Source organism: Stegostoma tigrinum, chromosome 32, assembly GCF_030684315.1.
Source record: "Stegostoma tigrinum isolate sSteTig4 chromosome 32, sSteTig4.hap1, whole genome shotgun sequence".
Taxonomy (NCBI): domain Eukaryota; kingdom Metazoa; phylum Chordata; class Chondrichthyes; order Orectolobiformes; family Stegostomatidae; genus Stegostoma; species Stegostoma tigrinum.
In genome coordinates, this window is record NC_081385.1 from 1,689,135 (window position 1) to 1,705,470 (window position 16,336).

The window sequence follows — 16,336 nt, forward strand, 5'->3', positions numbered from 1 at the left end:
TAAGTGTGAGTCTATCCACTTTAGTATAAAAAATAGTAGGCAGAGGATTGGCTGTAAATTGAGAGGGAAATGTTCAATGAGACCTGGGTGCCCTTGCGCACCTAGCCGCTGAAAGTAATAGTGCAGGTGCAGTGGGTAGTACAGATAGCAAACTCTAGGTTGGCCTTTGTGGTGAGAGAATTTGAATACGGAAACAAGGATGTCTCACTGCAATTATACAGAACACTGGGGAAGTTACACCTGAAATATTGTGTATAGTTTTGGCCTCCTTATCTGAGGAAGGTTGTTGTAGAGTGAAGGTTTACCAGATTGATTCCTGGGATGGTAGGACTGACATATGAGGATAGATTGAAATTGGTGAGGACTGTATTCACTGGAGTTTAGAAGAATGAGGGGTTATCTCCTAGAAACCTGTAAAGTTCTAAGAGGACGAGAGAGGTTAAATGCAGGAGAGATGTTCCTCATGGTAGGGAGCCCAGGATAAGGGGTAAACCTTTCAGACTGAGATGAGAAGTTTATTTACTCAAAGTGCCGACCTGTGGAATTCACTTTTACAGAAAGTGGTTCAGGCAAAATCATTATGTTCTCAAGAAGGAGGTACAAAGAACAAAGAAACCTACAGCACAGGAACAGGCCCTTCGGCCCTCCAAGCCAGCGCTGATTGAGATCCTCTGTCTAACCTGTCATCTATTTTCTAAGGGTCTGTATCGCTTTGCTCCCTGCCCATCCATGTACCTGTCCAAATATATCTTAAAAGACACTAACGTGACTGCGTCTACCACCTCCACTGGCAACGTGTTCCATGCGCCCACCACCCTCTGTGTAAAGAACTTACCACGCATATCTCCCTTAAACTTTCCTCCTGTCACTTTGAACTCATGACCCCTAGTAACTGAGTCCCCCAGTCTGGGAAGAAGTTTCTTGCTATCCACCCTGTCTATACCCCTCATGAGGCTAAAGGGATCAGGGGATATGGGTGAAGGGTGATATTAGGGTATTAAGGTCAATGATCAGCCATGATCATCATTAATGCTGAGCAAACTCAAAGGTTTCAATGGCCTACTCCTGCTCCTATGTTACTGTATCACAGCCATGTTCCTGGCTGACTGGCGATTCCTTCAGTACTACGACCCTGTCACTGGACAGGTAATTCTGCTATAATGCATGTTTCATCAATGCAAATTAGCTGTATTTTGACTGATGAACAGTGGATGCTGTTTGGATAAAGCAAACTTTCTGCTAGATAGTATAGCGATTTTTCTATAGCAATTTCCCCATAAGGCCATTTTTCTATAGCATGAGGTCACACAATTGAGTTGTAGGAGAACTACCCGTATGATTGACAGACTCCTTGATAATGCAGCTGTATTATTGTGTGACTAACTGATCCCTTGGTAACACAGCTCATCACTGTGGGACTGGAAGATGCCATTTATAGTGCGACTGTTGTAACATCCTGTAGTGCAATAACATGAGAAATATTGCGCTTTGAAATCTATCACTTAGTTGACAAATCTTATCTATTAAAAAAAACTAATGATTTGAAGGTCAAACTGAAAGTGCTGAAGAAACCAGTAGGCCTGGCAGTATCCTAAAACAAAGTTAACAATTTTAAGTCCAATTGGACTGCTTTTCAGAATTGAACGGGGCTGGAAAATGAATAGTTTAAAGCTGTAAAGAAGTGGGTGAAGTGGAGCAGATAGTAAGGATATCCAGAGCAAAGTGCGAAAGTACAAGTGGGGATGGAGAGTTAATATGGATGGTAATTAATGACTGGAAGTAGGTTACCTCTGCTGAGTGCAAACCATTGCTAACAAAATGTTGGGGCTGTTGGTGACGAGGGGTGGGAGAGAGAAAGAAGCTGCTATAATTGACCATATGCAGGATGATGGTATTAAAAAGGGCATCTGGGTGTCTTTGAGTTAACATGCAGAAGATGGTCTGAATGGCCTGTTCTGTACTGTACCATTTCTGTGGTCTGTGATGGAGGACAGAGTTCATGGTCTGAGTCTGTTGAACTCAATGTTGAATCCTGAAAGCTATAAAGTACCTATGTGGAAAATGAAGTGCTGTTCCCCTAGCTCGCTCGGGCTTTGCTGGAATATTACAGCAGGTCTAGGTCAGATATGTTAACGTGGGTGCAAGATGATTTATTAAAATGGCAAATAACCAGAAGGCTAAGGTCATTTCTTGTAGACAGCAAGGTGTTCCATAGATTGGTCACCTAGTCGATATTTAGTCTTGGCAATGCAGAAGAGACCTTATTGTGAGCAGCAAATACTAGACTAGATCAAAAGAAGTACAAGTAAGTTGCTCTTTCACCTGAAGGTATGTTTGGGGCCTTAGCATTAAGGAGGGAGGAAATAAAGGGCCGTTTCCAATCTTTTGTGATTGGATGAGAAGGTGTCATGGGGTTGGTGGTGGCGGAGAGATATTGGGAATAACAGAGAAGTGTACCAGGGTGTTGAAGATGGAATAGTGCCTGCAGAAATTTGCCAGGAGATAGAATGATGTGTTTAGTGCTGGCATCCTGCTGGAGGTGATGGAAATGGTAGAGGATAATCCTTTTATCATGAAGTGCGGTGGCATGGGAAGTGAGGACAAGGGGAGGTCTGTTGTTCTAGGAGGGAGGGCGAAGAGTGAGGGCTGAAGGTTCTCAATCAGAGTGGACGGAATTCTTCAGCTGAATAAAAAGGAAGTTTGAGGAAGGTGACATTATAGGAGCAGATGAGACAAAGAGAGAAACTGTCCAAGTGGAATGGAGTTCTTCTTGGAAGCAGGGTATGAGGAAATGTAGTCAAGATAACTGTCAGCTTCAGTTCATTTGTAAAGGATTTCGGTGGACAGCCTGTCCTCTGAAATCAAAACAGAGAAGTCAATGACTGTAAGACCTAGAGATCTCCCAAGCAAAGATTAGAAAAGGATGGAAATTGGAACCAAAGTTGATACTTTTCAAGTTCTGATGAGAGCTGGAAGTTGCGGTGATGCAGTCATTGATAATTCAGAGAATGAGTGTAGTACTGGGCCTGAGTAGGATGGCAATAGGGAATGCTGCACATATCCCACAAGGAAACAGGTGTAACCGGAACTCGCGCAGATACCCGAAGCCGAATCTTTTACTTGGAAAAGTAAGCAGATTTAAAGGAGAAATTGTTCAATGTTTTTAAAGTACATTTTTCAGACTCCAAGCAAATGTATATTGTAACAATTTACATATCATTTTGAAAGTGAAAACATGCATTAGATTTGGGAGATAAATTGAAAACAATTCCATTATTCAGCATCTCCTGATGCCACTGCCATCTAGCATTGTCCGCTGAGTTGAAGTAGGTCATCTTTCAGCTGTGTTTACTGTGCAGCATAAAGTGAGGCAGCTCAAGGGTCAGTAAGTTATACAACTTAGTTTTTATTAATAATCTTTCAATTTAAACTTATGTGTTCAGATGGAGAAGAATACTCGGCAACGAATCTATTTCCAAGATGAAGAAAACAGAATTATTAACAATAACACTGATTACACTGATCGAATCAATGTGGATAAGAGCTACACTCTGACCATTGACAATGTTGAGCTTCAAGATGAGCGGACATTTTGTTGCCAAGTTGGTGCTGGTCCAGCAGGCAATGGTGAAGCCACAACAGAGCTGAAGGTTTATGGTGAGATTTCTTTTCTGGAACAATCTTTTAGAATCCTAGAATAATACAACATAAATGAGACCCATCTTGCCCAAGCCAGCTCATTTGAATGGTATCCAATTGGTACCACATGCCCTACTGTATCCCAGTTACCTGTAATTTTTTTAATCTTTCAAATATTTATCCAATTTCCCATTGAATGTGTTTTTAATTTGTTTGTGGGATGAGGAAATCACTGAATATACCATTTAGAACATAGAACTGTACAACACAGGGCCAGCACCTTTCCTCACGATGTCGTGCCAAACATGACACCAAATTAAACTCACTTCTTCTGTCTGCCTTTGGTCTATTTCTTGCATATTCATGTGTTTATCTAATTTTTCCTTAAATTCCCCTATTGTATCATCCCTGGCTTGGTGTTCCAGACTCCTACCACTCTCTGTGTAAAAAGAAACTTGTCCCTCACGTCTCCTTTAAACTTTCTCCCCCTCTCCTTAAATGTGTGTTCCCTAGTAATAGACATTACAACTTTGGGAAGACAGTTCTGACCTGTCAACCCTATCTATGCCTCTCATAATTTTACAGACTTCTATCAAGTCTCCCCTTAGCCTGTACTGCTCCAGAGAAAAAAAACCTTAGTTTTTCCAGCCTCTCCTTATAGTTCTTGCCCTCTAATCCAGGCAGCATCCCGGTAAACCTTTTCTGCACCCTCTCAGCAGCCTCTAGATCCTTCCTGTAATGTGGCGACCTGAACTGAACACAGTACTCTAAATGTAGCCCAACCAAAGTCTTATAAAGCTGCAACATGACATCCTGGCTCTTGTACTCCATTCCCTGCCCAATAAAGGCAAGCATGCCATATACCTTCTTTACCACCCTGTCTACTTCCATGGCCACTTTCAGGGAGCTATGGACTTAAACCCAAGACGCTCCTGTTCAACAATCCTGCTCAGGGTCCTGCCATTGACTGTATATGTTTTCTTAACATTTGATCTCCCAAAGCGCAGCATCTCACACTTACTCAGATTAAACTCTATCTGCCATTTCTCCATCCATATCTGCAACTGATCTATATTCCACTGTATCCTTTGATAACCTTCTGCAGTCTCCACAAATCCACTGGCCTTTGTATTGTCTGCAAATGTGCCAACTCACCCTTTTATGTTTTCATCCAAGTCATTTATAAAAATCACAAACAGCACAGGCCCCAGTACAAATCCCTGTGGAACACAACTAGTCACGGACCTCCAGCCTGGAAAACATCCTTCCACCATTACCCTCTGTCTTCTATGGGTAAGCCAATACTGAATCCATGCAGCCAAGTCACCATGTATCCCAAGCATCCTAATCTTCTAGATGAGCCAACCATGAGGGACCTTGTCAAAAGCTTTTCTAAAATCTATGTAAACAACATCCGCTGCTCTACCCTCATCGATTTCAATCACCTTAGTAAGACATGACCTGCCCTGCACAAAGCCATGCTGACTGTCCCTAATTAGGCCATGCTTTTCCAAATGTGTGTAAACCCTATCCCAAAGAAATCTCTCCAGCAGCTCCGCAACCACTGATGTGAGACTCACTAGTCTGTAGTTTCCTGGATTATCCCTGTTTCCCTTCTGGAGCAGAGGAACAACAGTAGCTACTGGCCAGTCCTCTGGGACCACTTCAGAGGCTAGTGAGGATACAAAGATCTTGGCTAAAGCCCTCAATCTTCTGTCATGCCTCTCTCAACAACCTGGGGTAGATTCCATTGGACCTTGGGGACTTATCCACCTTAACGCTCTTCAAGAGATCCATCACCACTTCTTTCTTAATCTCAATGCCGCAGCATATAGGCATGCTCCACACAAATCTCAGTATCCTCCATATCCTTCTCCTGGGTGAATATTAACGCAAAGTACTCAGTTAGGTTCTCACCCACATCTGCTACCTCCAAGCCCAAGCTCCCTCTTTAACCTTATTATTTTGTCTCTAATTGTCTGAGGCCAGTTAAATGTCAGCCACATTGTTGTAGATCTGGAGTCACAATTAGGCCAGACCAGATAAAGATGGTAGATTTCATTCTCTAAAAGGCATTAGTGAACTAGATATTTTTTATGATAATCAACAGTACAAAGACCAATACAGCACAGGAACAGACCCTTTGGTCCTCCGAGCCTGCATGGACACATTTTTCCATTCTGTACTAAAACTGTCTTCACTTATAGGATCTGTACCCCTCTATTCCCTTCCTATTCATGTGCTCGTCCAGATGTTTATCGAAATCTGCTATTGCATCTGCTTCTACCACCACATCTGGTAGTGTATTCTAGGCACTCATCACCCTTTGTGTGAAAAGCTTGCACATCTCTTTTAAACTTTTCCCCCCTCACACCTTGAACCTGTGTCCTCTAGTAATTGACCCCTCCACCCTCAGAAAAACCTCATATTTACCCCTCTATCCATGCCATTCAAAATCTTATAAACTTCTTCTAGATTGCCCCTCAATCTCCTGCTTTCCAATGAAAACAAGTCCAGTCCAGCCTGCCCTTCTTCATAGCTAAAATCCCCCATACCAGGCAACATCCTATACTCAATCCTTATACTATGTATCCTCTAATAATCCTCCTCACTATCTGCAACTCCGCCAATCTTTGTATCATCCACAAACTTACTAATTAGAGCAGCTACATTTTTCTGTAATCATTTTTGTAAATTACAAACAGCAGAGGCCCCTGCATTGATCCCTGTGGAAACACCACTACTCACAACCCTCCATTCCGAAAGGCATCCTTCCATCACTACCCCATGTCTCCTATAACTAAGCCAGTTCTGTATCCATCTTGCCAGCTCATCCTTAATACCATGTGACTTCACCTTCTGTACCCAGTCTGCCATGAGGGACCTGGTCAGGGGCTTTACTGAAGTCCATGTGGACGACATCAGCCACTTTTCCCTCATCAATCATCTTCATCACCTCCTCAAATAACTCAATCATGTTAGTGAGGCATGACCTCCCCTGCACAAAACCATGCTGGCGCTAGTAAGTACATTTGTTTCTAATTGCATACAGATCTTGTCCCTGAGATTCTTTTCCAATAATTTCTCTACTACTGATGTGAGGCTCTCAGGCCTGTAATTTCCTGGATTGTCCCTGTTACCCTTCTTAAATAATGGGACAACATTGGCTATTCTCCAGTTCTCTGGGACCTCGCCTGTGGCCACAGAGGATACAAAGATGTCTGTCAGTGCACGTAGTTACATGGTCACCATTTTACTCCAGATTTTTATTGAGTTCAGCTTTCACTATGTGGCATGATGGAATCTGAACCCGTGTCCCCAGAATCGTGGGGACCTGATTAACTATTCTAGTGACATCACTACTATAGCACTACCTTCCCCAAAGGATGGCCTACCATCCTCTCGGGCAACATATTGTATACCCTCAAAACTCAGTGTCCATTATTTTTCCCTGCATGTTATCTCCTGGCTCTCTTTGTGATTACAATATGTTCTATTTTGGCCAATACCTGATTATGATTGGGCAAGGATAGATAAGAGCCAAGCCCTAGTTTTTCATTAAAATGCCCCTGTTTCTGATTTACCAATTTCTGCTTTTCTCGCAGGTGCACCAGAAAGACCTGAGATACGGCCAAGTAATAACCTCATATCAGTCATGAAAACAGAACCATCAAAGGTAGGCAAAGCTGAAATACTGTCAGTTAGTTGTCTCACTTTTATACTTCAGATTTATTTTAATGTGTAAAGAAATTGAAGAGATTCACAGATATCTGTAGAGTTTAAGAAGAAAGTTCAATTTCCCCTTCAGTACCACATGCCAATATATTCTGATTGTCTCTCAAAATAACCCAAGTCTTTTTGTATGGTGTAATATCACAGCTCATCCTTGAGTTCACTGACTGGTAGGTTAAGCTTTAACAAACTAAAAGGTGGGCTCATCTTCCAAGACTACAAAGACAGTGAGTCTGTTTTAAGCAATTTATTATAAATAAAGGTAAGGTGCCTCCCATTTTTTTTTAATGGAGAACAGGTAAATGGCAAAGAGACAAAACAATTATTTAGCATCTGTCTTCATGGAGGAAGATGCTGAAGATCTCCCAGAAATACTGGGCGACCAAGAGATTTATGAAACTTAATTTAACCAAAGAAATTGGTATCAGGAAAGATGGCGTTTGAAGAGTTAACTCTGTGGAAAGTTGATAAATTGCCCAGAACTGATGAGCTTTACCCCCATTGTTGAGGTGGTGGCCAGCGAAGTAGTGAAATTGATTTATCTTTCAAAAGTCTATTGATTTTTAGACAGTTTCCTGTTAACTAAAAAGTGCTACTAATGAAGAAGGGAGGAAGAGGGAAAATGGAAAACTACATTTAGTTTGCTGAATGGGACAGACTTCACACAGATCTAACAACTCAAACTGAGCATCCATGAGGCGCTGTGGGCCATCAAACAGCAGCAGAATTGTTTTCCAGCACAATCTGTAACCTCATGGCCTGGCATGCCCCTCATTACCATCAAGCCAGGGGATTAACCCTGGTTCAATGGAGAGTGTTGTAGGGCACGCCAGGAGCAGCACCAGGTATACCTGAAAATGAGGCATCAACCTGGTGAAGCCGCCAAACAGCAAAAGCAACAAGTGATAGACAGAGCTTATCAATCCCACAACAAAAGGATCAGATCTAAGCTTTGCATCAGTCATGAATGGTAGTGGACAATTAAACAACTCACTGGAGGAGGAGGGTCCACAAACGTCCCCATCCTCAATGATGGAAGAGCCCAGTACATCAGTGCAAAAGATAAAGCTGAAGCTTTTGCAGCAATCTTCAGCCAGAAGTGTTGAGTGGATGATCCACCTCAGCCTCCTCCAGTGGTCCCCAGCATCACAGATACCAGTCTTCAGCCAATTCCATTCACTCCACATGATATCAACAAACTGTAGGAGACACTGGATACTGCAAAGGCTATGGGCCCTGATAACATTCCAGCAATAGTACTGAAGACTTGTGCTCCAGACCTTGCCACTCCCCTAGCCAAGCTGTTCCAGTATAGTTACAACACTGGGATCTACCGACAATGTGGAAAATTGCCCAAGTATGTCCCGTACACAAAAAGCAGGACAAATCCAATCCCGGCCAATTACCGCCCCATCAGTCACCGCTCGATCATCCGGAAAGCAATGGAAGGTGTCAGTAACAGAGCTATCAAGCAGCACCTGCTCACCAACACCCAGTTTGGGTTCCATAAGGACCACTCAGCTCCTGGCCTCATTACAGCCTTGGTTCAAACATGGACAAAAGAGCTGAATAGCTGGGGTGAGGTGACAGTGACAGCCCTTGACATCAGGCTGCATTCGACTGAGTGTGGCATCAAGGAACCGAGCAAAACCATAATCAATGGGTATCGGGGGCAAGCGCCCCAGTAGTTAGAGTCAGACCTGACGCATTGGAAGATGGTCGTGGTTGTTGGAGATCAGTCACCTCAGCTCCAGGACATCTCTGCAGGAGTTCCTCAGGGTAGTGTCCTCGGTCCAACCATCTTCAGCTGCTTCATCAATGACCTTCTCTCTCTCAAGGCCAGAGGTGGGATGTTTGCTGATGAATGCGCAGAGTTCAGCACTATTCATGACTCGTCAGATACTAAAGCAGTCCTTGTGCAAATGCAAAAAACATCTGGACAATACCCAGGCTTGGGCTGACAAGTGGCTGGGAACATTCATGCCCCACAAATACCAGGCTATGACAGTCTCCAATAAGAGACGATTGAATCACCGCCCCTTGGCAATCAATGTTGTTACCATCGCTGAATTCCCTACTATCAACATCCTGGGGTTACCATTTGACCTGAAATTCAACTGTACTCATCACGAACACAGCGGCTACAACAGCAGGCCAGAAGCTGGGAATACTGTGGTGAGTAACTCTCCTCCTGACTCCCCAAAGCCTGTCCACCATCTACAAGGCACAAGTCAGGAGTGGGATAGAATAATCCCCACTTGCCTGGATGGCTGCAACTCCAGTAACACTCAAGAAGTTTGATACCATCCAGGGCAAAGCAGCCCGCTTGACCGGCATCACATCCACAAGTATTCACTCCCTCTACCGACAGCAGCAGCAGTGTGTACTATCTACAAGATGCAGAATTTCACCAAAGATCCTGCAACAGTATCTTCCAAACCCATGACCACTTCCATCTGGAAAGACCACAGCAGCAGATACATGGGAACACCACCCCTCCAAGTTCCTCTCCAAGCAACTCACCATCCTGACTTGGAAATATATTCCCATTCCTTCTCTGTCACTGGATCAAAGTCCTGAGATTCCCTCTTTAACAACAGTGTAGGTCAATCTACAGCATGTGGATGCAATGGTTCAAGAAGGCAGTTCACCCCCACCTTCTCAAGGACAGTTATAGGTAGGCAATAAATCCTTGCCAGCCAGCATTCCACAAGTGAGTTTTAAAAAACCTGTTAGTCTGATATCAGTAATAGTGTTATGATCCTGCTGCTGTTATTACTGGGCAAGTCAGATCCCAAAATGAAATGCAGTTCTTTTTTAGATCATGTTTTGGCTTTTCTTATTTAACAAGGTAGTCTTTGTTTGAAAAACAAGCACACAATGTTGTGAATCTAAATTTATTTGTTAAAAACAAAAGTATAATACTTAAAAGAAAAGATAAAATAAACCAAGCTATTTTATATAAAACAGTTTTAAATATTTCAAAACGACTGTTTAAAAATACAATAGTGTATTCATCTCAGCAGCATACTTTTACTGCACTCAAGCAGTAGAGAGAATTCCCTTCTCTACCACATATATAGGTTTGACTTAATTGTTGCTTTCAATTTCCAAGTTTGGGAGCTTGAAAGCGTTTTCCTTAAATATTCACACAATTGAACTTTGAATCTCTTTGCTTCAAATAGCCCTTTCAGGTTCTAACCAAACATCTCTGATCTAAAATGTTAAAACTATAACCCTTTCACTGAAGTAACCTACTTCCTAACTTTTCCAAACTAACTCATTTCTGAAGGAAAAACTGTTTTATACATTCAATTTTGCCCCAAGCTGAATAAAATCAATTCCTGATCTTTCTAACTGAAACTGAGGTAATGCTCTCTAATGTTTGCTGTGGTAGTAACACAAATTACCTTTACCAGTCCAGAAAATCTGTCTCATAGTGATTTTAAAATAGAACATGGCTGCAGAAAGCCTGCAACCCCTTCTTACACACAGACTGAGACCCACTTTTTTAAAAAATTCATTCATGGGACGTGGGCAATATGTATCGGCTGCCCCTAGTTGCCCATGAGAAGGTGGTAGTGAGCAACCTTTGCAAACTGCTGTAGGAGGTTCCACAGTGCTGTTGGGGAGAGAATTCCAGGATTTGGACCCAACCGCGCCAAAGGAATAGCAGTATATTTCTAAGTCAGGGTAGTTGACGGCTTGAAGGGAAACTTGCAGGTGATGACGTTCACATGTATCTGTTGCCCTTTGAGGTGAAAATAGTTGTGGGTTTGGAGGTGCTGTCGATGAAACCTTGCTGAATTTCCACTGTGCATCTTGTAGATGCTACAATTTCCATGCCCATGCCACTATTTCAAAATCAAACTCCAAAATAAATGTTAATATATGTAATGCACATAGATTACAATAGAAAACATGTTGTGATCACTTATGAAAGATGGAATAATTGGACACTTTAGAAGCAAATGGAAAAATTGGGCAGAATCCGTGTGGATTTATGAGGGAATATCATGTTTGACAAACTTGGAGTGTTTTTTTTGAGTATGTTACAGGTGTCATTGATAAAGGGCACACCAGTGAATGTGATATATTTGGATTTTTGGGAGACTTTTCATAAGGTCTTACGCAGGAGGTTAATAAATATAACGAGCATATGGGATTCTGGGAAAAATCCTGATCTAGATTGAGAATTGTTATTAGACAATGCAGAGTGCAAGAATATCCTAATCATTCTCACAAGGGTAGTTCTCCGAGATGGTGGCATATTGGTAATTTGCTGGTCCAGACCAACTGTCTGCAGATGTGTTCACGTCTGGAATGTAAGGCTAGTCTGATTGCAGTGGTTTCATTCCAAGTTATCAATGTACATTCCAATACTGCAACTTCCAGCCTCCAAGCTCATTTACTTTAAATGACAGTAAGGCACTAAGAATATCCAGTCAGTCCTGGCAGACAATAGGGAGCAGATGATCATCTCCTCTTGCAATACCTTGAGAATGACAGAACTCTAGCTGAACCTGAAAATAAAGATAAAACACGAAGTAACTTCAGTGACACTCCACTAAACTGCATACCAAATGAATCAGTCAGCAAATACCTCCACATGTGAAACAGAATCATGCGGTGAATAGGGAGTTTTTTTGGAGCAAGAAAATTCTAATATTTGGCTTTGCTAATGAAGATGAAACCTATATGGCTGAATTAATTGGGTTCAAATCCAGCCACAGCAGATGGTGGAATTTGAATTCAATAAAATATCTGGAATTAAGAATCTAATGATGACCATGAACCCATTGCCAGGTGTCAGGAATAAACCCATCTGGTTCACTAATGTTCTTTAGGGAAGGAAACTGCCACCCTTACCTGGTCTGGCCTACATGTGACTCCAGCCCCACAGCAATGCAGTTGACTCCTAACTGCTCTCTGGGCAATTAGGGATGGGCAATAAATGCTGCCTAGATAGCGACGCCCTCATCCTGTAAATGAATAAAGAAAAGAATAAAAGAATAATTGTTTGGTTTCTAACTGCACTTTGAAATAGTAAAGCAAGTCACTCAGTTGAAGGACAGTTTGGGGATAACCAATAAAGCTACCTTGACAGCAATGCCAACATCCAAACAATGAATTTAAAAATGCCTGTTACAAGTAGGTAGTGCAGGAATCAGTGCTAGGTTCACAGCTGTTCACAAGGTATATAAATGATCTGGATGTGGAGACCAATTGTAATGTTTCCAAATTTGCTGCTGGTATCAAGCTGAGTGGGAAGTAAGTTGTGAAGATGATGCAGGGCTTCCAGAGGACCTGAACAGTGAAGTGAATGAGATGGAAAATGACAGTTGGAAGAAAGTGAGTTTTTCAGTTTGGTAGAGAAAGCAGAAAGGCAGAATATTTCTTAAATGGTGAGAGGCTGAGAAATGTCTAAAGGGGCCTCGCCCGTGTTCACAGGTCACCTAAGGAATCAGTCCCATCAACAGCTAAGGCAAATAGCATGTTGGAAAGGGATTGCAAGGGATTTAAACACGGGACAAAAGATATCTTGCTGCAATTGTATGGAGCCTGATGAAACCTCACCTGAAGTATTATGGCCAGTTTTGATTTTTTTATAGAAGGAAAGTTTAATTTGGCAGAGATACTGCATAGAGATTCATCAGATTCATCCCTGGATGGTTGAGTTGTCATATGATGAAAGATTAAGGAGATTGAGTCTGATTTCACCAGAATTCCAAAGAATGAGGGGTGACCTCATTGAAGCTTCCAACATCATTACAGGGCTTGCTGACAGGACGGATGCAGGTAGGATGTTTCCTGTGGCTGATAAGTGTAGAACCAGAGGATGTAATCTCAGGATAAGAAGTAGGTCATGAAAGACTGAGACAAATAGAGTATTAACTCAGGGGTCAGTTAATCTTTGGAATTCTGTATCCCACAGGGATGTTGTAACTCAATTACTGAGCAGATTCAAGATCAAAATCTATAAACATCTAGAAACTAATGACATCAAGGGATATGGCGATAGTGCAGGAAAGTGACATTTAAGATGATCAGCCATGATTTAATTGAATAGCTGAGAGGACTCTGGGCTGAAATGGCCTGCTCCTGTGTGTCCCTACCAAATGCAGCAAGGTGAAGCTCGATGAAACATTTGGAGAGATTTCTGTAGCAGTTAGTATGTTTTTTCCACCTTTGCAAGGTTTAATTTTAGTTTTAGTTTAACAGCAATTTTTATTTTTCTTTGACTTTCAGCATTTGCAGTTACTTGGATTTTTACTTAGTATTTGCCGATGTTGATTCTGAATGCAAATGAACCACTGCTTAATAGTATTGCTTTTTTCTGTTTCTGTTGGCAAATACATCTCTGAAGGGCTCGACAGGAAGCTGTGGATCCCTGACAGTGACCATCCACTGGGTTTGCTGCTGGTTTGGTCAGAACGTCAGAAGTTGCCATGTTACTGAAACCCAAATATGAAAGTCATTCCTGCTGGCTGTGTAGTTGTGACATTCCTCTAGATCTGCAGGTATTTGATGCCTGTACTGGTTGGAAAACATATTGAGGCTAAATTCTACCTTCTAGAATGGATGGATTTGGGCTGCTTGAGAAGTTAGCTTTTTTTAAAATTCTGGTTTTAATGGCAGTGGGTTGAGATATGGGCAACCAATTTGCTCTTATGAAATGGGTAGGACAGAGAAGCTTTTAAGAACTTTATTTATGTCCTTTTTTTATATTCTGGATTGGGACGTAAAATTAGGCAAATAAAGTATCCATAAATAAATGTATTTACAGCACAGTTTTGGAGGAGTAAGTATGTTTTATCCCCAATTAACCCAAGATGCTTATTTGTTTTAGCTCCATCACTGCTTAGCCACTGATTTCCTGCTTTCTCCTTTACTTTCCCTTCCCTGTGACATCCTCCACTGGCTATACTTGTCCCACCCAAATATGACTTCCACATCTTCATCCACCCCATCCCAAATCCTATCTACCCTATCTCCTGATTTATAGTCTTCTGTTAGTGGCTTTCCTGCCTAACAAGCAGCGCTGCCTACCAATTAGCTACCATCGCCACTGGTCTAGAACCTAAATTTGAAAAACATGCAGGACATCTGGGAAATCTGTTTCCAGTTTCCTGTCATAACTCCAGCACGCACACAGACCTGTTACTGCCCTGTAAATATTACAACCACGGAAAGTAGTACCGTGCCTCCCTATGACAAAATAAATATACTGATTTTGTATGCAATTTACAACTATGTTGAAGTAGAACTATTGACAGAATTACTTTAGAGGCATTCACTTTGATCCACATCAGCAGGGAATATTTGCAGCACTTGGATATATGCAAATGTATCTGCATGAAAACCGAGGTAGTTCTCTTCTCTTCTAATAGGCTCAGAGCATGTAACAAACAAAAATAAATTACCGTTATACTGTTTCTTTCACAAATTTGCAATGTTCTTAACACCTCTATTGTTAATGAAGTGTTTTTAAGAACATTGGTGATGTGCTGTTATTGATATTGTCATTGTTGACGTGATTTGATGTTATCTCTTTCTCAGATTGCCACATGTCAGACTAGGAATGGTTATCCTGCTCCCAACATAACATGGTACAAGGATCGCACCCCATTGCAAGCTACCACCAAGATAAACAACAGTATGTCATATTTTCATGTTACCTTTTCTCAACCTGTCCACTTAATTACTGCTACCTCTGGCTGAGATCGTTGAAACGAGTGCATCATCTCCACATAACTGTAATTAATTTGAAAGTTTATTATTGGCCACCACTCCTTTCCTAATCAGTCTCCACAACCTCAGAATAATGGCAAAAATCCAGTTGTGTTATGCCACCGCGGTTTCTGGGAGCTTCTAACTTGCTTTGAAACTAGTGTTGACCCTTTTCAAGGAAAATTGACTAGGGAAGGATGTATTTGCCGTTGAAAGAGTGCAGCAGAAGTTTGTCAGACTAATTCCTAGGATGGAAGGAGATGAGACAGACTGAGGCAAAAACAAATTGCTGGAGAAATTCAACAGGTCTGGCAGCATCTGTGGAGAGAAAACGGAGTTAACATTTCAAATCCAGTGACTTTGCCTCTGTTCTGAAGAAGGTTCACTAGGCTCAAGATGTGAACTATGCTTTCTCTCCACATATGCTGCCATACTTGCTGTTCCAGCACTTTCTGTTCTTCTTTTAGATCTTTAGCATTAATAATTCTTTACTTGAGAGATTGAGACAACCGGGTATTTTTGTTCAAAGGTGAAAATGTTTCGGGTACTATTCACTTCCCAGCAAGTTTAACTGCTCACAGCTTTTTCTCTGGTTTTGTTTATTTTCAGAGATGTATATGATTTCTCAGGCCACAAAGGAGCCCAGTGGACTTTATACCATCGCTAGCACACTTTATTATATGCCTGAGAAGAAGGACAAAGATTCTAAATTTTTTTGTGAGGTAAACTACAGGATGCCACCAGGATTAGACAAAATGGAGTCTAATAGGATCAAGATCCAAATATCCTGTGAGTATTCAAGTATTGCAAAACGGACTTAAACTGGAAACCAGGGCAATATTGCATGGCCCTGCTTGAGAGTGAGACTTGACCTGAACGCTATAAACAATGTCAGAAGTAAAATTTTCATTGTGAGATGAAGAAATCTTACCTCGAGTCTTCAATTCCCATACAGGTGTACATAGCCTGAAATAAACAGTCCAACTATTATAGCATATGGTGTTGATGAAATCTTCCGTTTGTATGATTTTGCAGTTAATGATTAGTAATAGTTTTGGAACAGTTCCATGTGTTACTAGGGAGCAACATCAACTCTACCCAGCAATGGACCAGGGGTTTATTACCAGGCTTTCCATAGATCACTCGGGCCAGTTTGAGTTTACCGAAGAGGAGCTCAAAGGGTTACAAGTAGTTGGAGAAGTAGACAGAGACAGAAGTGGACGTCACATTGAAG

The 16,336-nt window shown here is 41.7% G+C and overlaps 1 protein-coding gene across 3 annotated transcripts in view; it reads left to right on the forward strand.

Annotated features, from left to right (window-relative positions):
* Positions 1-16,336, forward strand: part of mcamb (melanoma cell adhesion molecule b) — a 153,376-nt gene that overhangs the window by 87,246 nt on the left and 49,794 nt on the right. For all 3 annotated transcript variants that reach the window (XM_048562128.2, XM_048562126.2, XM_048562129.2), the window contains exons 3-6: positions 3,444-3,657; positions 7,245-7,315; positions 14,932-15,028; positions 15,712-15,891. In XM_048562128.2, coding sequence (XP_048418085.2) covers positions 3,444-3,657; positions 7,245-7,315; positions 14,932-15,028; positions 15,712-15,891 — 562 coding nt within the window. The remainder of the gene's footprint in view (positions 1-3,443; positions 3,658-7,244; positions 7,316-14,931; positions 15,029-15,711; positions 15,892-16,336) is intronic.